The sequence below is a fragment of the Aethalodelphis obliquidens genome, unplaced genomic scaffold (assembly GCF_003676395.1).
Source record: "Aethalodelphis obliquidens isolate GAN/ISIS:26980383/991018 unplaced genomic scaffold, ASM367639v1 scaffold30, whole genome shotgun sequence".
Lineage (NCBI taxonomy): Eukaryota > Metazoa > Chordata > Mammalia > Artiodactyla > Delphinidae > Aethalodelphis > Aethalodelphis obliquidens.
In genome coordinates this window covers 9756722-9775355 of record NW_020837974.1, presented here as the reverse complement: position 1 = coordinate 9775355, position 18634 = coordinate 9756722, and the positions used below count along the sequence as shown (strand labels likewise).

The 18634-nt window shown below is 60.2% G+C and overlaps 1 protein-coding gene across 6 annotated transcripts in view; it reads right to left on the bottom strand.

Moving 5' to 3' along the window:
- Positions 1-18634, bottom strand: part of GTF2IRD1 (GTF2I repeat domain containing 1) — a 112628-nt gene that overhangs the window by 68032 nt on the left and 25962 nt on the right. For 3 of the 6 annotated variants that reach the window (XM_027126174.1, XM_027126177.1, XM_027126175.1), the window contains exons 2-6: positions 9641-9769; positions 6820-6961; positions 3823-3978; positions 1829-2012; positions 701-1011 (exon numbers count right to left, since the gene is read on the bottom strand). In XM_027126174.1, the coding sequence (XP_026981975.1) occupies positions 701-1011; positions 1829-2012; positions 3823-3978; positions 6820-6961; positions 9641-9763 (916 nt within the window). In that variant the 5' untranslated portion in view covers positions 9764-9769. Of the gene's footprint in view, positions 1-700; positions 1012-1828; positions 2013-3822; positions 3979-6819; positions 6962-9640; positions 9770-18634 lie in introns of those variants that run through there. The other 3 variants (XM_027126176.1, XM_027126180.1, XM_027126178.1) reach the window with 2 other exon arrangements.

Sequence of the window (18634 nt, the reverse complement as noted above, 5' to 3'; positions counted from 1 at the left end):
ACTCTGTGCCAAGCACTGGACTCGCTGCTTTAATACAGAGGTTCTCAAACTTGAGCACCCATTGGAAACACTCGGTGGACTCGTCAGTTTGCAGGCAGCTGGGGCTCACCCCGCCCCCAAAGTGCCAGATTCAGCAGGGCTGTGGCTAGGCCTGAGAATGTGCATTTCTAACGTGCTCTGTCATTTCATCATGATAACAGCCCAGCGAGACAGGTACTATTGGCATCTCCATTTTATGGATGAGGAAACTGAGGCTCAAAGAGGTAGAGATTTGCCCTGGGACACGTAGCCATTAAGTACAGGGGCCAAAATATGGACACAGGTCTTTCTCATGTCCAGCTGTTCCTTTTCTTATGCTTCCAGTACCCCGAATCCACGCTGGGTGGAGGTAGTAGGTGCTCATTAAATGCACGTACCTGATTAGCATGTCTACTCTCTCCCTCCATAGACTCCCCTGGGAGTCCTTTCGGGCATCTCTTGGTCCCAGGCAAGGATACTGTTCACAGATGACTGGGCAGAGGCCCGGGGTCTGACTGAGTCCGAGCTACCACACCTTCTGTCCCGCCCCAGCTCCTTGCTCCGACGTGCCCCCTGCAGCCCTGAGCACCCCGACCCGCCCTGGGAAGCTGCCCCTGCATGAGTGACCTTTGTCCCCCACCCCCCCCACCCCCCAGACTCGGGAGTCCCAGCAGCAGCTTACCACAGCAGTCTGGGAAGTCTTGGGCAGTGGGGGCCTTGGGCTCAGGCCCGGGCCGGCCGAGGCCCAGGTCACTGGAGGCAAGAGGGCAGGCGGGTGCCTCCTGCTTGAGCTCCCGCGCGGTGCGGTTGGCAAGGGCGGTGCTGTACAGGAAGCTGGCCACGGACGAGGAGGTGGCGGCTGGGGGCAGGTCCTGGGGTGGCCCCTTGGGGGCCTGGCCGTGCAGGCCACAGTCCCGAGACCCCTTGGCTATCAGGGAGATGCCATTCAACTCCACCAGGGCCTTCGAGTCCCTCCCGCCATCCTCGAGCGGCCTGGGTGAAGGAAAGGACACAAGACAGCTTCATCCACCTGTCCCACCAGGGGTATGTCTTCCCCGAGCCCTCCCTCTGCAGAACACGACAGCCCGTGAAGTATGCATGACCAGTCCCCATTTTACAGGTCGGGGTGCAGGCCCGGGTGGGGGTGTGACGTGCCCAGGGCCACACGGCTGGGCCATCCAAGGACCTGGGCCCTGCCCCTTGGCCTCTGTGCCCCCTCTCCACCAATCACATCCTTTCAGCTGCAGCTGATCGTCTCGCACCCCCTAATGCATCGCTCGTGCACTGGCCAGCCGCGGTGCCCGAGCCCTGACGGGCCACGTTCAGCCCTCAGGCTGCTTCCTGGCTGCCCCAGAGATCGGTACCCTCCCCAGCCCAGCCTCCATGACCTCATGGCCCGTCAGTCCCTAATGGAGCCCTCGGCTGGCAACCCAAGCAAGCACCCACGATGTGGCTTCCCACCTCCTGCTTTTGCACGGGCTGTTCCTGATACCTCGAGTGCTACTGGCGCTATTTCTTCCCCAACCAAGCCTCTCTGCAACACAGAAGTCCCCCGGGGAAGACTTCCATGACTCCACACCTGGCTCAGAGCATGCTCTGTGACTGAGTTTCTGCCTCACCTCTGCCATCGGACTGGGAGCTCTTACAACCAGGGTCCCCTGTGGGAGTCTGAAGTCCCCTGCCCTCGGGCAGGACAAGCGGCCACGAGCGGCTGAGCCCGCACGGAAGCAGGTCATCGCCCGGCCCGGCCTGGCCCCCGGGGTCCAGCCACCCGGCCCCGGGCCGCTCCCAGGCGGGCTGCCTCACTCACCTCTTGAGCTTGAAGCGGATCCGGTGGCTGTGCTCCAGGATGGCCATGAGGGCCTTGGGGTCGTACTCGGCCGGCCTCCGGAAGGCCAGGCCCTCGGGCAGCCCCTGCACAGCCAGCAGCCCCGGCTCCCGGAGCAGCCTCTCGTAGGGCAGCGGCACCACGCTGGCCCGGCCCAGGGCCTCGCCTGTGGGAGGGGTCGAGGAGGGGGCCTAGTATGAGACGGCAGCCGGGCTGTGGTGAGCACGGGGCGCGCCCCGGAGCTGGGACCATGCTGAGTGACGCCCTGTGGTGCCGGATCCCCGGGAAACAGGACCCCAGAGGCCCCTTCACTGCCAACCTCCCACAGAATAAGCCCCTGCCGGCGGTGAGGGGGGCGGCAGGGGCTGTGGACAGGGGCCTGCGGCCTGCACCTGAGGGCTGGGGCTGCCCCATCGAGGGGGTTCCCTGCTTCCCCCGCCATTCTCCTCTCTGGGCATCTGGGTGGAGGGGAAAGCAGGCCCCAGGGCTGCGAGCAGGGGGTGAGGAGAGAGGGGTGAGGGAGAGAAACCGCAAGAAAACAGCCACAGGAAGGAAGGGAAAAGGAAAGCGAGGGAGAGGAGGGCAGGTAAGGAAGAGAGGAATGGAGAGGAAGCAGAAGAGAGAGGAGAGACAGGAATGAGAAGCTGCTGAGCACGCGGGAAGGGGGGAGGGGAGGGAGGGCCGAGCATCTGGGCTCACAGACGTCTGCTGCCTCCCACCTGGAGCCAGAAGGAAGCCCCTCCCCTCACAATCACCTCTGATTCTGCCCGAGGCAGGCAAGGGGGGTCGGGGCAGAGTGGGCAGGGGTGCAGGGGGCTCTGGGCGTGAACCCTGCATCTGGCAAAAGCGTCTGCAAAGGCACAGCCAACCACACGTGACAAGTCCTCCCGTCCCCGGGGCCAGCATGTCCACCAGGGCCTCCGGGCCCCCTACCCCTCTTGGCCTCCTCCTGACATCTAGACAACGACAGGAGTCCCCCCACCCCACCCCACCCCGACCTTTGCTCCACAGAACCAAAGAAAGGAATAAAGCAAATTAGAAATCATGGGGTGGGACCCTTAGGGACGGAAGGGACCCGCATGAGGTCACCCAGGGAGTGTGAAGGTCACCACTGGGCCAGAGACTCTGCAACCTGACACTTCCCAAGGGAGACCAGGCCTGCCTGTCCCCTCCCCTCTTCCACCCCAAAGGTAGTACTTGGCTGGGCAGTTAGCCTTCACTCAGTCATTCAACAAACACCCTCTGAGAGCCCGCTGTTGCTGGGCTCTGAAGTGCAGGCTAGGAACAGCAGAAAGAGCAGATACAGTCCCTGATCCTGGAGAGCAACTGGGCGAGTGAGGACACAGGGCATAGTGGGTGCCCAGAGGAGGCCTTAACCCAGCTCAGAGCTGGGGGTTTCCTGGAGCTGAGCCTTAGAGAGCAATGCGGCGTCCACCAGACAGAGGAGGGGAAGGTCGGCCCAAAGGTCACAGCAGGTGTGAAATGAAGCCAGAATGAGCGGGAGAATAGGAGGTGGGTCAGTGTGGCTGGAGGGGGCTGGGGACGGGCCGTGGTAGGGTCTGAGGCCACGCCCAGGGTGACAGGGAGCCCGAGCAGGCAGCGGAGGGAAGAGCTTTGTGGTCAGACTTGTGCTTTGGGAAGATGCCCTTGGTCACAGGGCAGGTGGGGACAGCAGGGAGCTGGGCTGGTGGCGAGCAGACCAGGGCAAGCCTGGGGCCTCTTCGAGGCACGAGGGAGCAGTGAGCAGCGCCAGGGCAGGGGTGGTAGGGATGGTGGTTCAGGGAACGGGGCTGGGACGGCAGATCCACGCCTGGGGATGCAGAATGAGGGAGGGCTGGGGGTGGGGAGAGAAGGAACCCACGCCTTGAGGTTCCACCCAGGGCCTGTAGTGGGGCAGGAGGGGGCCTCCTCCTCTGGGCAGGGCTGGGGGCTCCCACCCGCCTGGGGGCCCCAAATGGAATGAGGAAGGATCTTACTATAAAGAACATCAAACACCTCCTCTACCATCTTCCGCAGAAGGTACACGTCCGAGCCATGTTCCAGGGCAGACCGTGGGATGTTCCGGCTGCCACCCTCACCCCGAGGCACCTTCTTGGGGTGCTCTGCCTCCGGCTCCTTCCACGGGGGCCCTCCTGTGGGACACAGAGCATGCGGGGCCATGGTGAGTACTCATCACACCACCAGCCCAGTGAGCTGGGACGTCCCTGCCCTGTGCTAAGCCCTGTAGCTGGGCACCCAACACGGAGTGCAAGTGGATGAATGAAGGAAGAATAAGTGGGTGAGTAAGGCCTGCCCCAACCGCCCTGCCTAGGGCCAGGGCTGCTTACCTCAGGGTTCCCAGTGCCCAGCAGAGGGCATTCATCCCTGCTCACCTCTAACTCGCTGTGTGACCTTACGCAAGTCCCTTCCCTCTCTGGGCCTCAGTCTGTGAGCTCTCATGAGAGACCAGATGGGCTGGCTCAGAACGGGGGTTCAACGAATGTCTGTTCCATCACCTACTTCTTTTTTCTTTTCTTTTTTAAAAACTATTTATTTATTTATTATTTATTTATTTTGGCTGTGCCGGGTCTTAGTTGCAGCACGCAGGCTCTTTAGTTGCGGCATGTGGACTCTTAGTTGCGGCATGCAGACTTCTTAGTTGCGGCATGCACGTGGGATCTAGTTCCCCAAACAAGGGATCGAACCCGGGCCCCCTGCACTGGGAGCATGGAGTCTTAGCCACTGGACCACCAGGGAAGTCCCCCATCACCTATTTCTGAATTAACCAGTTGAGGCCCTAGTTTTCTGCTCTGCCAAATGGGGAGACAATGGGGACCCCACCAGGAAGCTGAGGGTCTGGGAAGAGGCAGGTTCATGCCAGGCTGGGCCAGGGTGGGGGCCTGGGAGTGTCCCTGGATCCCTGGGTTGGGAAGATGCTAGGCACTGCATTGGAAAGGGGATGAGAAGAGGGCTTGGGGGTGCCCCTCCCAGCTTGGAGTGTGCTCTCCTCTGGGACCTGAGAAGCTTGAAATAGACCAGCCAAGTTCCCGGTGCTATAAATAGCAGATCTGCCTGGCTCTGGGAAGCCAGGTGCACCTGCCCCAGGCCCCAGTCTGGCTCCCAGCCTGGCCATCTAGGGCCACAGGACCCTGCCACTGGCCACCCTACACCGGTCCAGCCCCCTGCCCAACCTTGGAGAGGGTACAGGTTTTGAGGGCCGGGTGGGAGAGGGGGCTGGCTGGGGAAGTGGCTGGACCCCAGTAACGATACGCCCCAGCACGGTGTGTGTGTGTGTTGGGGGGGAACAGCCTTCCCAGAAATGGCTGATCCCAGGGTCCAGGCCCAGGCCGGGGTCGGGTGATGGAAATGCTAATAACGGTGCAAAAAACAACAGCTGGTGTTTAGTGAGTGTAAACTAAGTGCCAGGCATTGTTCTACGTGCTCGCCGTGTATTAATTCGTTTAATCCTCAGATCGACCCAGGACAGGGTAGCACTGTCCTCCCCTTTCACAGGTGAAGAGGCTGAGGTCCAGCAGGCAGCAGCTGGCAGAGCCAGGATGTGGCCCCAGGTGTCTGCCTCTAGGGCCTGCTCTTAACCCCAAGATCTCTGAGTCCCAACTTCTGGGCTAGAATGCCCGCCCAGGCTCTAACCCCATAGGACTTAATCCACCATGAAGGGGAAGCTGACCTGCCTCGGGAGCTCACCGCTAAGCTGGGGCATAGGCGTGGATGGAAGTTTAGGGCACAGGAAGCTGCAAGGGGTGGGGGGCAGTCAGGCATGGGCGCTGGGGCGGAGGGGCACCGATGGGGCCGGGGCGGGAGGGATGTCAGTCTGGAGGCTGGGGAGGCGTCTGCCAGGCAGAGGGGAGGAGCGAGGGCCTTCCAGGTGGGGAACAGCAGGGACAAAAGGCAGTGGTGAGCAGGGACACACAGAGCCGGGGAACGTGCACTTCAGCACAGTGCAGCCTGGTGAGCACCAGGGATGCTTGGAGGAGAGAGTGCAGAGCCCGGGGCTGCTTATGAGGGGCCCTGACGGCCTAGGTAGCATTGAAGAGGTGGGGGCTTCAGAACGACCCCTCTGCCTCGGGGGTCCCGGCTCACAGCTCTGAGTGCTGGGGCTGGTCTCTTCCGGGAGCGAGCAGGACCCCTTGGCAGGAGTCCCGGGGGTGCCCGTGCTGCATCCCTCGTTTTTTTTTTTTTTGGCTGTGCCACGTAGCATGTGGGATCTTAGTTCCCTAGCCAGGGCTTGAACCCGCGTCCCCTGCATTGGAAGCGTGGAGTCTTAATCACCGGACCTCCAGGGAAGTCCCTGCATCCCCCGTTTTGAAGGGTTGCAGCCGAAAGAGCAAACTCCACCTCCATCACTCGTCAGCTGTGTGTCCCCTATGGTTACACTCAATGCATCTCATTTTCTCATTTGTAAACCGGTGATGACTGTTTCCCGAGCCTGCTGGGAACAGTAAACAGCCCCAGCACGTGGCCCAGCCCGTGGCTCTATTTATCACATCATCCCTAACTGCTCCCGTTTCTAGAGCATTTCCTACGTGCTGGACAAGTCCTCAGTCACTTCATCCCCACGGGCCACCAGGAGGCGGCTCCGAGATTCTGCTACTGTAACAGGGTCAGTGCCAGCCTCTGACGTCAGGGTAAGTGAGTTCGTGCTCAAAGGGTGTCGCCCACAACAGGCGCTCAGTAAGTATTAGCTGAGCACGTGCGCTGGGTCCCTGCATCAGGGCCGCACAGGAACTGGGCCACAGTGTCCCCTTCTGTCCACGAGCACAGGAGGCAGCTGGGTCTGGCCTGCCCGGAGTCTCTGTCGGCCGAGGGGCTGCTGTGTGACTCCAACGAAAACCGTGGCCGCCCCTGACGACGCCACATTGGGAAGCTTGCGGCAGCCCCTCCTGCCCAGTGCCTCCTCCCACACAGGGCCACCCGGTGTTGCTCCTCCCCTCGGGGACAGTGGGGACTGGCCCTCTGGAGCCCCGGGTACTCACGGCAGAACCTGAGGAAGTCTGACTGCAGCTCCTTGCGGGCATTCAGGAACATCCTCCCCTTGTCGGTGCCGACCACGAAGGCGCTCTCATCGTGCACAGCGACACAGGCCACTTCCGCGTTCAGCTTGGAGAGCGCTGAGCACTGCCGGGGGAGCAGGGGTGTGAGCCGGGGGAAGGACCCCCTACTCCGGACACCCCCAGTGCCAGCTGTGGGGGGTGGGAGGTGAGCTCCCAGCTGCCCGAGATCCCACCAGCAGCTCCAGGGAGAGGTCACCGTCCCGACGTTCTGGGTCTTAGACTGCAGTGGGAACGAACGAACGACACCCCCAGAGCTTGGCCAAGGTCAGGGGAAGAAGACAAGGTTACAGGGGCTGGAGGAGGACGCGGCCTGTGCCCCTTCCTCCTCCTTGCTCTGGGGTGGGCTTCCTGCCTCGGGCCTGGCCCCAGCCTCAGGGATGATCCTGTCCTGGGCTCTCTCCAAGTCCTGGATGAGGAGGTGGGAGGGGTCCCAGGAGAACCAAGGCACAGACAGATCCAGGCTTCAATCCTGCATCGGCCTCTTCCCGCAGGTCACGCCCTTCTCTGGGCCCCCATTTCCAAATGTGCAGAATGCGGACAAGCGGCCCAGCTCCCAGAGTTGTGATGGGCTTGTTGTGGGGATTCAATGGGGCCCGGTTGGTGGGAAAAAGTCTCTAAACCGGGGCATCCCGTGTGGGTATGAGGCAAAGAGGTTCTTTTTGCAGCCCCAGAGTTGAGATTGGCAGGCCTACTGCACAGGAAGCCCTAACACAGGAGGCCCTGCGACCGAGACCACCAGCATCTCAGGCCTACTTCACTGGGAAAACCCTGCCTGCAAAGCTCGTGGCATACGGTCGGTGCTTGATAAATGCTGGTTTTTTTCTGAGTTAGCGCTCTGCGGACAGTCGGGAAGCCTGGCTTCTAATCGCAGTTCCACTGCTGTGTGATCTAGGACAGGTTCTACAACCTCTCTGAGCCGTGATCATGCCTTTAGTGCCAGCTCCGGCTTGGAGTCGCTCCGGTGAGGAAGCTGGGGACATCTCAGGGCCAGCAGGACTGTCCCCCGGGAGCTCCTGGGGGCAGGGATGGTGTTCATTTCCGCCTCTCTAAGATGAAAACCAAACCCCACTGCTCCCTTGCCTTGTGGCAACACTGTATAACAAAGACGATAAACGGATTCAACCGTTTCCAAGGAGTGGCCAGCAGAGCTGGAGGAGAGCCTTCCCTGCGCTGCATGGTCACTTCTCAGCTGAGGAAGCTGAGGCCACAGCAGGGAGTAGACTCACCCAAAGGCACAGAGAATGGGGGTCAGGAGGAAATGCCTGGAAAAGTGTCTGAGGCTGGGCGGGAGGAGGTGATGAACGGACAGCACTTTGGCCCCAGTCTTCCTGCGGGCCGCCTGAGAACCTGGCCCCAGGCCCGCTGGGTGCCGGCGTTAAGTCACTGCCAAGTAAGTGCCGCTGTCACCCACGAGGTCCCTTAGGAAACCTGTAAAGGCCTTGTCGCAGGGCGGGGGGAGCTTGTCTTGTTCATGCCACCAGGACAGCTACAGGGTCACTGGCTCCTCCAAGGACCCTCTGAAAGACCCTCTAGACCAGCACTGGACCCTGGAATTTCTGCAATGATGAAAATGTTCTATTTCTACACTGTCTGATACCACAGCCACTAGCCACATGTGGCCACTGAACTCTTGAAATGAAGCTAGTGTGATGGAGTAACTGAATTGTTTAATTTTCACAAATTACAATTTAAATATCGACTGTCACATGTGGCTAGTGGCTGTGGCATTGGCCGTCGCTGCCTGTGTCAACTGTACCTCCACCACCACACCAAGCTGACACTGCTACCGGCACAGGGCTGAGCTCCTGGGGCCCCCCCTCCTCATGAAGGCCACTCTGTACAGGGGAGGGGTCAAACCCAGCTGGCCTTCCCAGGGGTGTCTACCACCTCTGCCCCAAATACCACCTAAGCAGCCCTTCAGCTGCCTGCAGCTGGAATAGCCTGGAGGGAGGCCCTTTGTCCTTGGGAAACTGTAGACTTTGCCCCTGGGAGCCCACTTTAAAAACTGATCATGCTGTGTGACATCAGGCAAAGTACTGCCCTCTCTGAAGTTCAACGTCACTGAACCAAAATGCAGGGGGTGCAGCTACCTGTTGCCAGACAGAATTTTTTTTTTTTTTTTTTAAGACACCTGCCCACCCTCTATCACAGAACTTGCCCCAGGAAAAGTCTACAGGAAAATGACGTTATTATTTTCTCTCTCCCTCTCTTTTTTGTTTTTTTGGCTGAGCCGTGCAGCTCATGGGATCTTAGTTCCCCTACTGGGGATCAAACCCGGGCCCTTGGCAGTGAAAGCTCTGAGTCCTAACCGCTAGACCGCCAGGGAATTCCCTGTTATTTTCTCATTTGGGATAAACTGCTATAGGTTTAGGTACGGAGGCAAGGGTGCCAGAGGAGTGATGCAGTTACAGCCCTGGCTTTAACAACAGGGGTGACAGCTTTCTAATGAATCACTGACGCATTACCCTCCAGGTGACCTGCTGGGAGGCAGACTTGTGACCATCCCAGGGACGGGACGTCAACTGTAAGAGGTGACGAAACGAAGACAGGGTGAGGGGGCGAGGGGGCGAGGGCTGGAGTCCCACACACTTGACCTCACTTAAGCCTCCCACCCCCGGCGTCGGCAGACGGGCCTCGTAGCAGACGGGGACTCTGAGGCTCAGGCCGGCGAGGGCTCCTGTGAGCAGCAGAGCTTACGAAGGCTGGCTGCCCCGCTCCTCCCGGGACGGGCAGGGGCCCTCACCATGGAATCTAAGGCAGACACGAGGCTCGTGATGATCTCGTCTTTGCGGGCGATGGCGGAGTTCCAGCGGTCAGGCCCACAGCCGTTTGTGGGGACGTCGCAGCGCTTTCCCAGCAAGGCCATGGTCGCCTGGATGGAGGAAGGGAAGAGGCGGAGGTGGCCGTGGGCCATAGGGCGTGGCATGCCACCACTAACCCGCCAGGCCCCCGGGATCCCCAAGGCCACCTCGACTTCCCGGGTGGGACAAATCAAGCGCTGGCCTTTTCTTCCCCTGAGGGTCTCACATGCATGATGGGCTTTGAGCTCTGACAGGCCCGGACACACAGCACCTGCACACAGGTGTGGGAACAGACAGCAGGATAACGGAGGCGGATGCCTCAGGGCACGTCTCCCGAGTCTGCACCCCCACAGCCAAAGCCACAAGCAGTGTGCCCGGCAGGCCCTAAACGCCAACTCTCCCCACGCACACCCCTCTGGCCATGGCCCTCCCTTGCCCACACACCCTCCATAGCGCCCTGCTGCCCACATTAGCTCCTGACTCCTCAGCTTGGTATTCAAGGGTCTAGACTCTTGTCCCTCGCCTCAACTCCTCCTTATACCCCATGCTCTAGGCACTCTAAGTGTCACCATCCTCCAAACATATGGACATCCTTCACGGCTCCTCAGCTGTCACCAGTTCTGTTCTCCCTGAGTGCCCTCCCTGGCCCCTTTGGCATCTACTGACTGCCCCCTTAGCTTTTTTTTTTTTTTTTTTTTGCGGTACGCGGGCCTCTCACTGTCGTGGCCTCTCCCGTTGCGGAGCACAGGCTCCGGACGCGCAGGCTCAGCGGCCATGGCTCACGGGCCCAGCCGCTCCGCAGCATGTGGGATCTTCCCGGACCGGGGCATGAACCCACGTCCCCTGCATCGGCAGGCAGACTCTCAACCACTGTGCCACCAGGGAAGCCCTGCCCCCTTAGCTTTTAATTTTCACCTCTGCTGGGAAGGTGCCCCGGATTGCCCCACCTCCTGCCCCTTCCTGCCCAGGCTGGTCAGGTGTCCCTGGCCTCCCACCTGTCCCCAAGCCCCCCATCGCAGCTGTGTATCAAGTCACATGCTCCCCGGGGGAAGGCCGCCACCCCAAGGCCGTGGAATTTCGGTCTACTTCCTGGCTTCCAGGACTGAATCTCAGAGGTGCAGAGAGATACCACGGGGCAGAGGCCCCTTCACCTCAGGTGAGGTTTCCCCAACATAGGACGTTGCCCCTCGTCATGAGGTTCCCGGAAGACAGAGCTGTATCCTCCCCCCTTGCTGAGGCGCCCTCAGATCAGGGCGTCATATCGGGGCTACAGCAGGCAGGGAACAAGTCTGCTGGCCCTGTATTACCCAGCCGGGCCTGGGCCCCACTAGATACAAAGGTCAGCCTCCCTCGGTCCCCGATCCATCCTGCCCCTCCCTTTCCTGACCCAGGAATCAGGTCCAGGGGGCCCACCCACAGGATGCCCCAGTGCCAGCATCTTCCTATGGGGCAGCTGTCCCCTCGCCAATCCAAGCAAAGGAGAAGGTAGAGGGCAGAGGCAGGAACGCTCAGTTTCCCTCCCCGGGCTCAGACCTTCTAGTGCTCTGTGCAAGGGCCCCAGGTGGCCAGTTCAGGGGTGGGATCAGGGAACAGAGCTGCAGGCATCGGAGGGAGCCTGTGAGTCCTGCCCTCTCTGCTTCTTGGGGGTAAAGGAGTCTGTGCATGTAACTGGGGTTGGGGGTCGGAGGTCCTGGGTAGGTGATGGCTGGGCCTGGCACCTAATATAGTGCCAAGTCCATAGTGTCTTCTGCCCCCTGGACTGTAAGCTCTATGAGGTCAGGGACTGGTCTGCCAATCACTGCTGCACTCCCAGCGTCCAGCTCAGTGTAGTCCAAACCACAGACTGTAGCCTTTTAGTGGGTTGTAAAATCGATGACACGGAACAGCAATCAGAGCACGTCACACATAACAAGGTGAGATGCATCCAATGACGGAGACGGAAACATTCAAAGGAATTAGGGATGCAGCAGAGCTTGGCTCTGGACTCCGTCCTGGCCCAAGTTGGCTACTTGGCTGTAGATAAATACTGATTTTAATAACAGGCCAGGGACTTCCCTGGTGGCGCAGGGGTTAAGAATCTGCCTGCCAATGCAGGGGACACGAGTTCGAGCCCTGGTCTGGGAAGATCCCCCATGCCGTGGAGCAACTAAGCCCGCGAGCCACAACTACTGAGCCCGTGTGCTGCAGCTACTGAAGCCCGCGCGCCTAGAGCCCATGCTCCGCAATAAGAGAAGCCACCGCAACGAGAAGCCTGCGCACTGCAACGGAGAGTAGCCCCCGCTCGCTGCAACTAGAGAAAAGCCGGCGCGCAGCAACGAAGACCCAACACAGCCAAAAATAAATAAAATAAATTAAAACAAAACAAAACAAACAAAAACAAAATAACTGGCCAGGTCAGCAGTTGGCCAAAATGTGTATGGGTTCACTTCGAAATGTTTATAAAATGTATTTCTTCTCCTAGGTTGCCTTATTTATTTATTTATTTTTGGCCGTGCTGTGTGCATGTGGGATCTTAGTTCCCCGACCAGGGATCCGAACCTGTGATCCCTGCACTGGAAGCGTGGAGCCCTAACCACTGGACCACCAGGGAAGTCCCGGTTGCCTTATTTTTAATAAAAGCTCGAAACCCACGTTATCAGGGATGCTGAGGGTATGACAGGCCCCAGTGGGACCTGCTAATGGACCAAGCATCAGCCAGGGGCCTTCTGTGGCACGAAGCCCAATCGCAGGTCTGTTGCACGACCAGCTGAGAGGTTTGCCTGCCTGGGGCGCGTGAAGTCTTGCCTCCTCCCCTCAGCCGCCCCCTGCCCCCCAGTCCCTTGAGCCACTTCCAGAAAGGCCTCAGGCTGCCAGCCTCCCAGCTGCTGGAGCCCAAATCGAATCAGGGCAAAGCAGGAGGCACCAGACAGCGCGCCAGCCCTGGCCTCCGGTCGCCCCAGACGGCTGCTGGCTCCTTCCGGCAAAGGTCCTAATCCATTTAGAAAGGAGCCAGGGACTCAGGGATGGAGGAGGAGGGGGCCGGGCTGTGGGCCATCCCCTGACTTCTAGTCCGTCTGGGCTCCCAGGACGCTCTGTCTGGAGCCGGAGCCCAAGGAGGCTGAGCCCTAGGCAGCTGGGTGCGTTTGGGTAGGAGGGCAGAAGATCCTCCCGGGCCTTGGAGAGAGGGGCAGGCTCCCGTGGCTGGAGCGGCTGTGGGTGGAACAGGGGGACCAGAGCGCTGGGCTGGGAGCCACGAGCCGTGGACCATGCACACAGTGAGACCCAGGCCTGAGGCTGCCAGGACCACATTGGACCAACCACCTAACCCCCCCGTTTTCTCATTTGTAAGGTGGGGCTACTTCTAATCTGAAAACGAGGGAGAAGACAACCACCCAATGAAACCAACAAACGACAGAACAGAGCGCGAAGTATGCTAGTTAACCAGGAGGCAAGTGCCCAAAAAACGAACAGGACAAAGTCCCCAGGGGGAGTGGATGGCAAGAACAGAGGCCACTGCCTGAGCCGTCACACACGCCACACACCAGCAAGCGAGGACGAGGGGCCGGGCGAGGCTGGAGGCAGCTAAGGGCTGCTCTGTGTCACCTGAGAGAGGATATCAGAAGTGACATCCTGGGTGATGGGTGGCTGGCTCCTGACCTGAGGCACAAGTGGCCAGGAAGCCCTCAGTGACAAGGGACTTCCACCCACCCCCAGGTTCCTGGGGGGGTAAGGCCTACGAGGGCCAAGAGGCAGCAGGGGGCTGTGAGCATCCCTCCCCAAACCCTTCTCCCAGGGCTGCCAAGGGCCACACACCTGGCTTCCGCCCCACCTCCCGGCCACGTCCCTCCTGGCACTGACCGCTGACCGCTGGAGGGTCCTGGGCCCTCTTCTCATCCCCGTCCCACTCCCTCCCTCACTGCGAGGCAATCTCACGGCTTACATGTCACCTGTATGCTGGGGACTCTCCACTTCTCTGTCCCCTCCCCCGTCTCCTGAGATGCTACCTCCTCCCCCGTCTCCTGTTCAACGTCTAACAAGCATCAACGTCTAACAAGCAACCCAAACGGAACACGGCCCGCGCTTCCCGCTCAGATCCGCTCCTCTCCTGCCATCAGCTCAGATGCAGGCTGACGCTGAGGCCTCACCCCCGGCTCTCTTCTGCCACGTCCCTGAAACAATCCAGGGAGAGTCCTGCGAGCTCGGCTCCAGGATGCACCCAGGTCTGCCAGCTTCTCGCCGCCTCCCCGTCCAGGCCACCATCCTCGCTCACCCACGTGGGGACAGTGGCTCCCCACTGTAGCCTCCCTGCCCTCCTTCTGCCCCCACGGTCCCCCTGCAAGCAGCTGCCACACCAGTCTCACGCGGCTCTCCCGCTAAGAAGCTTCCAGGGGGTTCCCACCGCGGGCAGAATGTCACCTCCCCACGCTGCAGGCTGTGTGACCTGGGCCTGTCTGCCCTCCCCGCTCTGTGCTGGTTCCAGCCCCGCCCTCTTTCTGTCCCCAAAACACACCGTGTGCTCCCTTCTGGGGCCTCGGACTCGCGGCTCCTCCCGCCCGGAAGGTTCTGCCCGGTCCCCGTCTCCTCCCGCTGCCCCCTTCGCTCCATCAGGCCTCAGCCCAACCACCAGGTCCTCTGCGCCTTCCCTGACCCAGCAGCCAGGCGGCAGCCCCCACCCCTTGCCCCCACCTCTTCGTTTATTTCCTTCATAACATCCGAAGTGACCTGTTCACGTGCGTCCTGCCAGACTTCCCCACCTGGAATGTGGCCCCGGGAGACCAGAGGCTGTCAGGTTTACCAAACCTTCACTGCCTTGAGCACCTGCTTGGGATTTCAGGGACACTCAACAAATATTCGGGGAAACGGGGACTTCCCTGGCCATCCAGTGATTAGGACTCCGAGCTTCCACTGCAGGGGGCACGGGTTCGATCCCTGGTCACGGAACTAAGATTGGGCAGCTAAGATCCCGCGTGCCGCAAGGAGTGGCCCAAAACAAAAATATCTGGGGAACTGACAACAAGTGTGATGGTCAGCCACTTTGGGTGGGAGCCAGGATGTTTGCAAGCTATAAGCAGGGTGGTCTGACAACAATAAAAAGGTAACATGGGGGATTGCAACTTTGGATGTATTTGGATCACGAAGGAGGAACAGTCCAGGAACTGAAAATGAGGGAGGCTGCTGGGTCAGACAGGTGTCCTGCACAGGTGCTCCTCCAAGCGTGGTCCCAGGACCTGCAGCATCAGCACCGCCTCGACGCTTGTCACAATGTGAGCCGCCTTCCTTGCTATATCATCACTCCGTCACAGACGGTAGTGGGCATGAGCTCGTCCATCTGTCCCTCTGTCACCAAGCCCGGTCCTCTCCCGTCAACATGCTCCATGAGGACTGTACCCCTCACACCTGCCAGGACGCGGGGAGCAGGAAGACCGGCCGATCGAATCCACAGCTGATGCTCAGGCAGGCTGAACAACTCGCCCTGGTTTGCCCGGGACCTTCCTGCGTTTAGCACAGAAACCCCTTAGTCCCAGGCAAAGCAGGATGGCTGGTCTCCCCATGACACAGGGACCAGCAGAGCCGGGAGCCCAAAGGCCCCTCTCGGCCACTGAGGACAAGGACAGACACCAATAAGGAAGGCAAACCATGGACATTAGGTCCTGCCCTTGGGTCCAAAATATCCAATTTCAGTTAGAGATGAGAGACAGGCTTGGGGGCTCCTCAGGGGAGGGGACAAAGGGGGAGGGTCTGCCAGAGGAGAAGGCAGGGCTGTTTCACCCAGGAGATCACAGGAGGGGAGGAAGCCACTCTCTTGATGTGTTTGAAGGTCACACAGGGACCAGAGGGGACAACCTTGTTTTATAAAGCCCCAAAAGGCAGAGCTGGGGCAGGTGGAGGGAAGATCTGGGTCCCCGGTCTGCAGGGGCACTGCTGTGTGCCACCTGCCCCATCACCCGGCTTTCCAGCCTCCCTTTGCCCATGTGTGAGTGAGGCGGGCAGGTGGCCCAGCTGCCGCCAACACCTGCCGGTCCAGCTCCCAGCTTCCTGGGGCCCTCCCCCAGAAGCCCTGAGGTGACACGTCTACCTCAGGCCCCGGACGCTGTATTTTCCAGCCCCGGGAGATTCTGACACGCAGTCAGCTACAGGGCCTGGATGATCTCCGGGGATGTTTCCAAGCAGCTCAGTTTTCCTGCCCGCCGCCTGCCTCCTACACTCGCCCAGGATTCCTGGCCCAGACAGTGGCAGCTTTGCCGGCCACTGAGAGGTGGAGGCCTTCCCGGTCCCTGAGCCAAAGATCAGCTGAGTGCTGCGTCCATGGCTGAGTCACCGCTGCCCCAGCTCAAGGCAGACTTGCCCCCGGGAGGGAGGCCCCCGTGGCAGTCGGGCCCGGAAAGGCCACTCCCCCGGGCCCTGGGCGAGGGTGAGGAGACAGCACTTGGGCTGGGGTTTCCAATCCTAAACACCCCGCACTGGGCCACTGAGAGGCTAAGGGGGGACTGTCCTTGAACTTGTCCTTACTGCTGTCCATGGCCTGGGCATGGCCTTGGGAAGACAGGTGCTCACTCTGGAGGGAACCTGACCTCCCCCAGTGACAGGGGGCCCCGCAGGAGAAGTGGATGGGGCTGATGGGGGGGAGGGGAGAAGGGTGTGTAGGCAAAAAATCAGGGCTGCAGATAAACGTTCCAGCTCAACCCATAAAAAAAACCCCTTTCCCCACCCACCATCCTAGACGCCCCCTTCACCCAGGGGTTCAGCACCCCCATGCCCCTTCCCGCCTTGCCCTGCTTCCCCGCCAGCTCCCTCTTCCTCTCCCCGGCTGAAGAGTCACTCTCTTGTCCCCCTCCCCTGGGAGTGCCCGTTTCCGAGCACGCTGACACCTGTGACCTCCACCCCTGGAGGGCAGCAGGATGGAGGGAACTGGGCCCATTTCAAGGGTGAGAAAACCAAGTCCCAGAGGCAGCACAGTTTTGCTCCAAGTGAGTGATGAAGCCAGGATGAGATCAGGGACGTCTGACACTCACGGTCCGTTCTCTTTTTGCTCCTCCTTGGCGCAGGACTCTTAATTCAGAGGAACGGGGCTAAGGGTGGAACCCCAGGCACGGTGACAGGACAGCCAGGTGGCTGATGAGACCGGTGGGCTGGCCCCGCTCCTGGCTGGAGCCGGGCAGACAGGAACCAGGGCAGGGCTTACGCACATGACCGCAGGAGCCCAGGCGCTGGTCCTTCACACCATGAGCCCAGGGATTCGGGGCTGCACGCAGAGGACACGCAAAGTGGGCCAGAGCCAGAACAGCAGGTGCGCAGGGGAGGGAGGGAAGAAGCCGCAGCACTGCTCCCCAGGTGCCCAGGACTGGTTAGGCCCCGACGCACGGTTAATTCTCACAACCACCCTCATTGTACAGAGAAGGATTTCGAGTTTCAAGCGTCCCAAAGCCAGGATGTGGCAAAGCCGGGACCCGAGTCCAGATCACACCGACTAATCCCGGTTCCTTCCACCCCACGACGCAGCCTTCAACTCACTTCCCTCTGGAGCAGCGACAGATCGGGGGGCTCAGCCCGGCGGGCAGAGAAGGGGGCCCACCCTGCACCCTGCTTCCCTGCCCGTGGGACCCCAGGGCAGGCACAGGTAAGGAGACTCCTGGCAGGAGGGTATATTCCTCCTTCCTGGGCCTGCAGGAAGCGAGCCTGTCCCCAGAGCCCAGGGCCACCTTTGGCAGGTTCCTTCCCTGGACAGTGGCCCAACTGGGAATCCCACGTCCCTCAAGTCTCCACCAAGGTTGAAGAGTACTTGTTGAAAGAGGCAGAAGTGTGAGTGAGCATTCATGTGTCAGCATGGGGACGGGTAAAAAAAAGAGACAGTGTGTGTATGACACACACAGAACAAGAGACGCCACCAGTCAGAGTGAGATCGAGAGGCCTGGCCTCACCAGGCTGGGGAGGGTCACTTGTCCCTGCTGGCTTGGGGGTGAACCGAGAAACAAACGCCACCCACCCTCCTGCAAGCAGCCTATCTAGGGGGTGGTGAGCAACGGGCTACCCACGGGCCGGGCCTGCAGCAGCCCAGGCCCTCCTCCCACGTGCCGGCGCGTCCGGGTCCCCCAGTATCAGGAGCACACGTGTTGGGCGCCGCTCCTTCCTTTCCACACACATTTGTTGAACCCCGAGGGCTACACTGGGTGCTCATCAGACATCCAGCAAGGTCACACGGGGACAGAACAGCGAGCACACCTCCACCTGGCCATCAGTTGGGTCAAAGTCCCAAGGCAATGTGCTCTGGGGGGGTGGGGCAGGCAGCCTACAACAACTCAGCAGAAGCTGGAGGTCTGGCCACCTGTGGGGAGGCCCCAGGGGAGATGCTTCCCGGGCCTCCTTTCACCCCAATTTGTTTACTTAACACCTCCTGGAAATGACTCAGACAGCCGTGCCTGCCCTCCTAGAGCTCACAGGACCAGTCCACAAAAAATTACAGAACCAGGGACTTCCCTGGTGGTGCAATGGTTAAGAATCTGCCTGCCAATGCAGGGGACACGGGTTCGAGCCCTGGTCTGGGAAGATTCCACATGCCGCGGAGCAACTAAGCCCGTGCGCCACAACTACTGAGCCTGCGCTCTAGAGCCCACGAGCCACAACTACTGAGCCCACGTGCCACAACTACTGAAGCCCGCGCGCCTAGAGCCTGTGCTCCACAGCAAGAGAAGCCACCGCGATGAGACGCCTGCACACTGCAATGAAGAGTAGCCCCGGCTCGCCACAACTAGAGAAAGCCCGCACGCAGCAACGAAGACCCAATGCTGCCAAAAATAAATAAGTTAATTAAAAAAATTACAGAACTATGAAATGAGACTAAGAGGAGAAGCTCACCCAGGCAACAAGGCTTGATATGGGGGAAAAGGGCTCCCCCCTTTATTTGTTTATCAAATATTTATTTATTTGGCTGTGCCAGGTCTTAATTGTGGCATGTGGGA